We start from the raw sequence: 9,758 nt of genomic DNA, 5'->3' as shown, positions 1-9,758 counted from the left end.
CCAGGGTGCAGCGGGGCAACTTTGGAGTGGCGCATTCGCGGACGGACGGCCAAGAAGTAGATCAGACACGCGCCCGAAGGAGGTCGACCGCCTAGCGCGTCGGCCTCACGGAGCCCGAGGTTCGGGGTTCCGTTCTGCCTCCGGCCTCCCCATCAGACACGCGCCCGAAGGAGGTCGACCGCCTAGCCGCTAGGCGCGTTAGCCTGACTGTGCCGGAGGTTCGGGGTTCCGTTCCGGCTCCGGCCTCCCCGCGTTCTCCCCGTGTTTCCTCCCATCTTCCGAAAACGTGCACGCACAAACACTCGAAATTGTCCCTCAGTGCGATTGTGAGCGCCGATGCTTGTTGGTCTCTGTGTGCCCTGCGACGGGCCGGCCACCGCTTCAGGGCGTCCCCCGCCGAAGGCCCAAAGACAGCCGGGATAGGCTCCGGCACGCCCGCGACCCCCCTGAGGAGAAGCCGATTGGAACATGGATGGGTGGATCAAAAAGACACCCACTTGAATGCAATGATTTGACTGCTCGCTCCATCATTTCAAGTCGATGCGCCGTACTCGCTTGTCCACCCAGCAATTTGACAGCAGAACAATAACCTTGAAATTCCTTTTGGGGAACTGAACATTATCGCCAATTACAAGTTCCTTAAAATAAAGCGGCAGAACCGCAAGCCCCTCCCAAGGATGTAAGTGAAGAATCCGAAACGCGCTACGCGTGCGTCTTGATGAGAGGTCGCAAGTTTCGAGGAGAAGACGCACGTGGCTGTCATGAAAGGTTTTCCAAGGCGGGCCGTGCTGGAAGGCTTGCATATGCGAAGACGAGACCGCTGCGCTTCGAGCATTTTGAAACCAGCATGAACAAAATCTCCTTGGATTTATCGCCGCAAAAGTCAGCAAATACTTTGCTTTCAAAAACCAGGGCCTCATTTCTTTTTTTTTTTTTTTTTTTAATTAATAGGATGCGGCTTGCAGGGAGTAGGGACGCGTCAGTTCAATGAAGCAAACGCTCAATGAGAGATGAAATCGCTGCAGGGACGCATGAATTAAAAAGCTACTTTCAAAGTTCTCTCTCCTGATAACTTGAAAGTTTCGTAATAAGGAGAGGAGGCGGAGGACGGCTTGTGTAATAATCCCCCCCCCCCCGCGTGCCCCGATTCATGTTTGTCATCACTTTGACCGGACACACAAAAACCACGGATTAAACATTCACGCGGCGACTGTCCCTGTCCGCTGTTGAATGAAAACACGTGCCGCCATGCGCTTCGTCTAAAAACGTTCACCGACTTGCTGCTTTCACTCATATCCGATATGCCGCCCCGTTCCTGTGTCGAGGCATCAATCACGCTGTCAACAAATGAGCTTTTATTTCGTGTCATTATTGATCACGTCATTTGCAAATGTCAAGGCTTTAAGGCCTTTTTTCCATCCTCGCAGCCATGACATTGATAATATGCTCCGGTCAACAAAAACACATCACGAGACATCTGATGCGGTGATGATGCATGAGCAAACTCAAGTATGAGAAGAAACGAGAACGGAGTGAGAGAACAATTGACTTGCCATGAAGATGAGAAACATTTTGGACCTCAAATATCATTCATGTGTAAATATACCCGTTATACACCTGCACGGTCATGATGACATACGTTTCAACGACTATAAATGGGCTCTCAACGTCAACTTGCCGACAACGATTCGTTGCATGACGCCTCGACGGATGCGTTTGGCGGTTACCTCACGCGTGACGAACTTCATCCTCGCATGGAAGTCGTTGCTATTGTCAATATCAATGAGGCGTCCCACGGGGTTACATCCCGAGTCCCTTTATGTTCTGGCGATGCCGTAAGATTCTTCCAGGCGTCTTTGTTTGTGCAATTCTGAAGTACTCTCTTCATTTGATCAAATGATGTTTACACGTAACGACGCCAAGTCTTCATACCTAGAGGCTATACATTCCCGAGTCTCGTTTGTGCTGTCTCAAAACCTGTCGGTTGTGTTGACCGACTCACAGTATAGACGACCGTCTCATCGTCTTCCTCGCATTGCCGCGCTCCCCCGGAAGTCGGCTCTAAAAATTCAAATTGAAAACGGGGACGATTGACGATGCGAAAGCGCAGCTCGTCAATTATCGGCGTAAACAGACGTCGGAGAGCTTTGAGAGTAATTAGCCAGGACTTCCCTCGACCAAACGCCATTCAAGCCCGTCAAGCGTGCCAGAGGACAAAAACGGTGAAGCAGCTGAACTGTAAAAGCAATCAGCGGGTGCCAGCATAAGACCGGCGCTCTTTATTAGCATCTCATTACTGCTCAACAGCTGAGACGACCGCTTAATTGGAGCTCATTTTTGAATGTATTCATGGGATGGTGGTGATTACAGCGGCCAACGAAGGGGGAACTGGCCACGTTGTTGACTTCCAGTATAGAAGCTGGACTCATTCTTTTCTAGTCTATTACAAAGTTAACGTCATGTGACTCACAGCCGCAAAAGATTTGCGGTAGCAGTTATTGAAATGGACAGAATATCCCCTAGTTCACCGTTAGGATTCTCCTTTAAGAAATAGGGATAGGTCGAAACTCCTGACCGCAGTTTTCATCAATGTATGTTAATATAATTAAAAGTGTATTATTATTGATCCAAACATTCAAAGAACACGCATCAACACAAAAAAACAAGTCTCGTGGCCAAAACCCAAATGGCCCGAGGCTTAAGACACCACCCTGAGGTACGCCTCACTGACATTTTGAACAATGAACTTATCCGTGGTAGTAATTAACTACTGCCATCAAATTTCAGCTCGAAATGCGGGCTCAGCTTTCATGACCATTGTATATTCTTCGAATGGATGGATGAAAACAAAAGTCCTTTTTCTTCTTCCCTCTTCTTACTGCGCGATTCAAATCTCATCGGACTAATTCAAGTCAGTCATATTGTAGACATTTGAAGGTGCTGTTGCACATCTAAACCACCAGAGAGCGTGCCTACCAAGGTGACCAAACAATGACTAGTGAGTGCATTCTGTTGATTCAGCGTAATGCAACGTTTGCACCCAACAGGCGCGAGGTTGGCAACAGTACGATTGATTGCCTAACATTACGGTCGACGTCGATACATTTGTCAGTTGCGTCAAGGTGTTTGGCTCACTCCCGTTTGCATCTTGTCATCCGAGTGGGCCCAACGCCATGCCCTCATTTTGACTAAACAAATCTTTTTTCGACCTTCTCATGTGTCACACCGATGCGCTTCCGCGAGCTGCAAACGAACGACAACGCTCCGCCCGCGCGTCGTACATTTGACAAAACGAATCGAGTTCACCCACTTATCGAACGGATGGGTCTCTGCTGCCGCCAAACGCACGAAAGCGAGTCGTCATTCGCAAAGTTTAAAGGATGCTGTGAACATGCGGCAATACAAAAAGTTCTTTCCAGGGCGACGGCTGATAAGAAACAAACAATCGCATCATAAATGTTGAATGTTCAAATGGACTCAATGGCTTGTGAATGAAACTTCAATGAACATTAAAGGTCTTCGGAGGGCCGCCTCGCTATCATTAATCAACAACCATGACTCGTACATGAGGAAACAATAAGATCGACAGGTGACAAATGCATGGATGAAGTCATCATTTAATGGCTTCATCCTTAATTGTTAGAATTAGTCGATTTGTGTTTTTAAAGATATTTTGTGGCAAAATATGGTCTCTTTACTCTGGCATATTTTGAAAAGGTCTTGCTACGGCACAGGGGTTTTTTGTTGTGTTTTTTCTTCTCCATCTCCAAGATGTCTATTTCTATCACATGGCTTCTGGGGGACTTTGCGACGCGGACACCGAGGTGTTTGCGGCATCAACAAGCCCGTATCTTGGAAACGAGAGACACGCAAGATCATTGGCGCCTCCGTCTTCCCGGAGGCACGCTAACGTTTTCCCTCGGCATTGAGACAAATGAATAAATAACAAGCACGAAACATGAACCACCTGGCCACCGACAGGTGCCTCCTCCAAAAAAAGAGCAGAAGTAGCACAAATAGTTCCGTTTTGTTTTCTTAAAGGTGTTGTCCCATTGTCATTGGAAACGAGTCGAACCAGAACTTATTCCAAACAAACAGCGAGCCGCACACACCGCAAGACACACCCCTTTGTGCGGATATCGTCTGCTCAGACTTATCGTCTACTTGTTATACGATACTTATCGTATCGTCGAGTAAAATGAGCGGTCCGTCACATTGATGGCTCGGTGACGTATCCAAAATGAATCAAATGTTGGGGATAACCACGTATTGGTACATACAGATCCATAGGAAGATGTCGAAATACTGTTGACAAAATAGCAAAAGCAAATCAAAAAAACAAAGAGGCATCCTTGAGAATAAAAGCAGAGAGCTCGTGCACATCTAATGATGAACCGAGGGCTGCGCTGCTGGTCAAACAGTCCTGACTGAGTCAACAATGAGTAGAAAGCATGACCGGGTTGAAGTTGGAGGTCGGTCCGTGCGACTGTTGCGCTGCTGCTTTTCACGTCACTTTGTGAGAAGCAAAATGAAATGACGGGAGGGGGGGGGCAAACGAGCGGTTTCATTGAAAGAGAAAGAAAGCGCGTTCTCTGGGAGTGAGCCTTGAGGAACACCGGTGCTTGTTGAACAGGGAAAATAATTCCAAAGTCAACTCCGTATTGCATTGCAAAAGTCTTGGTTGCAATAACGACGAGAATACAAAGAGATTTTCCAGGTCTGAGCCAAATCCAGAAAGTTTGCCCCCCTAGAGGCTCGCCATGTCAGGCTGGCAGATGCCGCCTCAGAAGTGGCAGAACATGTTTGGAGCCACACCCAGCAACGGATGACTTCTTGTTTGCCACCGGCGCTTCCACTCGTTGAGCGGTCGGCTTGTTTCGATGGCTTAAAGTTGATGTCGCTGCATTTTTTTCGTTTTGTTTTCTTTGTTCCGCTTCGCGTGGCGCGCGGCCCCGCCTCCTGTCGGCAAGTTCCTCCGAGCGCCCTACCAAAGGACGAGCGGTAACGTGAGAATCGCTCCGCCGCGAAACAAAGTGACCCCGATGAGCACCCGCTTGGGCTCGGCGCCCTCGGCGAATTGCTTCTTTGTTTTGGGTGCGACGGTCGAAAAGGCCGACGCGGCAAGTCGCGTCAACAGTGACTCCGTTACCGCGCGCAATCGGGAGCCTCTGCGCTATTTCCTATTCCTCACCCATTTGGCCGTTCATACTCACTTGGTGCCGTTGAATTTTTGGACAAACTAGACTTGGGTAAAGTGTTTTTTTTTGTTTTGTTTTTGAAAACAACGTCTATTGAATCGTTTGATAGATTGAGTGTATTGAAGAAAAGAAAAAAAACTGGGCCAAAATGCTTTCAACTGCCTGCCGGTATTGCATTGGTTGGTTAAGACGTTATGAAGGCTATTCCACAAATAATTGACTCTTCTTTTCCTTTGTTCTTGCCACTCCTCTCGACTTCCTGCTCAACTTCTTAAACGCCCAGGTTTCGATTTTCTCGAAACAGTTGCCTGCAGGACGTGGCGCACTTGGAGCACGGGTGAGAAACTTTCCATTCGACACTTGTTTCAAGTATTCCATTTTGACCAATTCTTTCAGGAGTGTGTGTGTGTGTGTGTGTGTGTGTGTGTGTGTGTGTGTGTGTGTGTGTGTGCGCGTGTGCATGCGCGTGCGCGGTAGTTTTGTCCCCTCCCTGGAGTTTGAGAGGCTCTCTGTGTTTCTTGTTGCATTTGTGTGCTTCTCCTAGATGGGGATGCCCAAAGTTGAGTCCCGTAGAGCCCCTCTGCAGCCTTTTTTCGACGTCTCCCTCTTCCAACACAACTGATCCAAGTGCTCGGGATCGTCATCAGGCTTCTCGGAGCTTCGTGATGAGCTGATCATTTGAATCAGGTGTTGGCGGAAGGTGACTTGGGACCCCTTTCTTTCCCCTTTGTACCCCTCTTGAGTTAGCGTTGTCATCCGGGGTTGGCAGGGGGCAGCCGATGATTTTTTGTGCCGCCTTTATTTCTACGTTTGTTCAAAAGTTCCAAGTCACGGTGACATGTAACTTTTTGAAGAAGTGCCCGACTATTCTCGACTCGTTGATAAGAATCAGGCGATCTTGTGGTCGGAACGTGCGTCCGAGCGGTTGCCTCCTGCGGTTCCTCTCCGCGGCAACAAATTGCAACGATATAACCTGAACGCATCGGCACATTTCAACATGAAAAAAAGCCTCAAATCTTCAAATGAGCGTATCGATAAACGTATACTGCCCGCACCTTTCGAATTATGGTTCACGATTTCTTATTTGAAGATCAACATATTCAAACCTGTTCAGTTTTTTGGTTTGTTTATAAAACAAGCGTAGCCATATTTAAGGGGGAAAAAGATGCTTGAATCAAGTGAAATGCTCTGACAGAAAAGTGGCAGGCAAGAAAAAGCAACAGCAAGCATGTTTTACTCTGCTTTGAGATCTGAAATGTGTCTTGAACCGTGTTTGTTGCAGGTTACTCCGTCCAAAGTCTGCCGAAACGGAGGACGAGTGCCACTCAAAGCGAATGGAACCTCATCTGACTTCTTAGGCCTTTGAGTCATTTGGGAGGGACGCAAAAGGCATTTCACCTGAAACTCCGCCCGCCCGCCCGCAAGAATGAAGATGAATTCCACAGCGAAGGTGCTCGCCGCGGCGCTCACGGTCGCCCTCATCTGTTTGTTTTTGAACGATCCCGTGTCGGAATACTTTGCGCACGCGAGTCCGGCAGAGGACGACTCCTGGTTCACGCGGCGCTTCGACAAATCCGTCGAACCGTTTTTAACCGGGAAAAAGAACCTTTCCGCGGACGCGTTCGACTGGTGGAAGGCGAGTACGGCCGGTCTCTCGTCGGACTCGGAAGTCGCGTGCAAACGTGGCTCGGCTCGGCTAACCCGTTTGCGTTTATGCGGCAGCGGTTGCAGCCGTTGGAAGAACAGACCGTCGATGACTACCGAGCGGCGGCGGATGGCTTGTTGAAGACGTTTCCGGCCATGTCGAAGGGAGCGCGGCGCTGCGGAACGTGCGCGGTGGTGGGCAATTCTGCAAATTTGAAAGATTCTCATTATGGACGGCTGATCGATATCCACGACGCGGTGCTGAGGTAAATCGGATACGAGTTCATTGAAAGCAACGCCGTGAGTGTGTTCCGTCCGTCCTACCGTAAGACGGACGGAGCCGAATGTTTGAGGCATATCAGTTCCTCTCTGGGCTCATCGGCACAGCACTAATATGAGACATTCTACACCGAGGATGAAGAGCACATCTTGTACAGTACATCTTGGATGCGGGCACGTGCCTTTCATTTGACACGCCAAACGGCAACGCCTGGCACGGGAAGACTTGATGTCTGCACTTTTCGGAGCGCCGTTGTCATCCTTTTCCACGAAGCCGTTGATTTGCTGACGCGGTTGTTGTCATCTGATTGATGACGTACTGATTTCAAACAAAGCAAAACTGCCTTTCGTGTTCATTCGAGGTTCAAATGTCATTATTTTAGTGGAAGCGTAACCTGCAAGAGCAAAACATTCTTGGCGTTAATTAAAAGAAATACATCAAATAATCACAGATGAAATCATAATCGCGATAATGGGGGGGGGCAGTATGGTCCTTTTTAATCATGCTCGGGCCGGTCTGTGAATCACGCAAATCTCCCTGTAATTTGGCAGCGATTGAAATGCACATGTTCCCCCCCCACAAACTCAAAATATTATTATAATTTTTTTTTCCACGGAATATGGGGCAAATGGGGAAAAATGTAAAAAAAAAAAAGATCTGTGAAAATGCGAGTCCGCGGGTGCTGAACCATGAGTATGGGGGGGGGGGGGGGGGGGGGGGGGGGGTTGCTTTTTTTTTTTCTCTCTCTCTCTCAGAATCCTTCTCCCCGAAAACAAACGTGTCCGATATGATTTGCCCAACATCACAATGTACTGAACGAATCTCCTCAATGGATCAATCCCACAGAATGAACAAAAGTCCCGTCAAAGGCTACGAAGACGACGTGGGCAGCAAAACGACCCACCGCCTCATGTATCCCGAGAGCGCCGCCGACTTGGACGACGTCACTCATCTCGTGCTGGCCCCTTTCAAGATCATGGACATGGTGTGGCTGCAAAAAGCCCTCACCACCGGTTTTCCGGGAAAGCAAGTGAAATGATCATCTCTTGTCCTCGTTTGCCTTCCTCCAACCAGAATCAATACAAGAGGAGCAATAGGGGCTCCATAGTGATCCAAGATTCACTTTATGATGATGATTCCCTTTTTTTTTTAATACCGAGACTTGGAAGGGAAAAACGTGCAGCGAACAAGCCGCTCGGCCATCATCGCAACATCGAGCCTTTGTGTTCTTTTCCACCAGGACGTACGAAGCGGTGAGGTCGACCGTTCGGGCCAACAAGAATCTGGTGAGCGTTGTTTTCAAAGGCCGTCGCATAGTTCGCACCGACGGCGTCGCGTCGTGTCGTGTCATGGCAAAGACTCGTTTCCCTCTTCTACCGAGGTGATGGCGCTCAATCCGGCCTTCATCGCTTATGTTCATCGAACGTGGCTGAGGAGGAGCGCCGGATATCCCTCCACAGGATTCTTGGCCGTCATTCTTGCCCTGCACATATGCCGAGAGGTGACCGCTTCTTTCGCGATTCATCAATACGAAAGCCGCATCCCAAAAGAACGAAGAATAGAAAACGGACTTTGCGTCGTCAGCCGGCCTGAAATGGAATGTTTTTGTCGGAACAGGTCCGCGTGTTTGGTTACGGCGCCGACAGCGACGGAAACTGGAGTCACTACTGGGAAAAACTCCGCCATCCAAAACTCGGAACGGGATTGCACTACGGAAAAGAGGAGTATGACGTCATCCAAAAGCTGGCCGTGCGACAAAAAATCCATTTTTTTAAAAACTCTTCTCCAAAATTTTGAAAAGATTGTACTTTTTTGGGGGGGGGGGGTAGTTGAGCTTATATTCTGTAACGCGCGTGTGACGACGGGGGCTCCCATTTGACCCCCAACCTGCGGGCTTAACAAAAACACCGAGGATCACGTGACGCTCAACATTTTCTCCGGGCTATTTTGCGCGATGCCGGGCTACCGTGGCTCGGCAAGACAAACAAACAAAAAGTCGTTCATATCCTCTATTCGGCGCAGGTTGGCAGTTGGTACGCAGACCTCCTGCAGTCAGTCACCCGCGCCAAGTCCGTTGGGACGCGCACTGACACCACCTGAAAAAGTGGCTGTCGCTCCGCTTGCTGGGATTCGTTCGTGTGTATTGGCACCTGCATGAAAAAAAAAAACAACCCTCGTCCGTTTAAAGCCGACCAAACGGTGTCGGTGCGAATCCAAGTTTAGCATCAAAAAACGCCTGACGCGATACGTCCGCCGGATGTACTACGGCGCCGGTTTCATCCTCAAGCCGAGGGCTGCGATCACCCACCTTAAAATGAGTAGCGCTTGTCTTTTCAGATGTTGCATATATTCCTGCAGGAATGTGAATTGCTCTTTTTTCCAATCCATAAGAGAAATGTGGACTTTATTCTCATAAAAAAAAACAAAAACAAAAAATGTTGAATTGTCCCGAGACCTTCATGATTTGAAATGTGATTTTTCTGTCGAAAATAAAACTCAACTGTATTGTCCAGTATAAAAGGGTCAATAAACGGGGTGCCCAAACTGGCCCCGACGCATCCTTCCTTGTTCTTCGGCGGGGACGATTGGCAGCTGGCAAACGAGCTCGGTGGCGCGTCGCTGCCACCGAATGATCT

The 9,758-nt window shown here is 48.9% G+C and overlaps 1 protein-coding gene and 1 long non-coding RNA gene across 2 annotated transcripts in view; one reads left to right on the top strand and one right to left on the bottom strand.

The window, feature by feature from the left end:
- The window catches only part of LOC109508268 (uncharacterized), a 13,086-nt gene extending 8,618 nt beyond the window's left edge, over window positions 1–4,468 (bottom strand). Inside the window, exon 1 of the long non-coding RNA XR_002166634.1 lies at window positions 4,396–4,468. This is a non-coding gene — a long non-coding RNA (uncharacterized LOC109508268). The remainder of the gene's footprint in view (window positions 1–4,395) is intronic.
- A 2,120-nt stretch (window positions 4,469–6,588) lies between these two features.
- LOC109508266 (CMP-N-acetylneuraminate-beta-galactosamide-alpha-2,3-sialyltransferase 1-like) lies at window positions 6,589–9,103 on the top strand. Its single transcript, XM_019858150.1, has 6 exons — window positions 6,589–6,834; window positions 6,921–7,108; window positions 7,969–8,148; window positions 8,363–8,408; window positions 8,504–8,623; window positions 8,740–9,103. The coding sequence occupies exons 1-6, from the start codon at window positions 6,625–6,627 to the stop codon at window positions 8,917–8,919; spliced, it is 924 nt and encodes a 307-aa protein (XP_019713709.1). The 5' UTR covers window positions 6,589–6,624; the 3' UTR covers window positions 8,920–9,103.
- The last annotated feature ends 655 nt before the right edge of the window (window positions 9,104–9,758 follow it).

This window comes from Hippocampus comes, unplaced genomic scaffold (genome assembly GCF_001891065.2).
Source record: "Hippocampus comes isolate QL1 unplaced genomic scaffold, H_comes_QL1_v1.1 scaffold429, whole genome shotgun sequence".
NCBI classification, from domain to species: Eukaryota; Metazoa; Chordata; class Actinopteri; order Syngnathiformes; family Syngnathidae; genus Hippocampus; species Hippocampus comes.
The sequence above is the reverse complement of the archived record's forward strand: the minus strand, read 5'-3'. Positions and strand labels throughout refer to the sequence as shown.

Excerpts from the sequence above, each read along its gene's own strand:
- LOC109508266 (XM_019858150.1), top strand. The coding sequence starts at position 6,625 with ATGAAGATGAATTCCACAGCGAAGGTGCTCGCCGCGGCGCTCACGGTC. Across the intron at positions 6,835-6,920 it reads ACGCGTTCGACTGGTGGAAG|CGGTTGCAGCCGTTGGAAGA; the intron begins GCGAGTACGGCC and ends TTTATGCGGCAG. Across the intron at positions 7,109-7,968 it reads ATCCACGACGCGGTGCTGAG|AATGAACAAAAGTCCCGTCA; the intron begins GTAAATCGGATA and ends TCAATCCCACAG.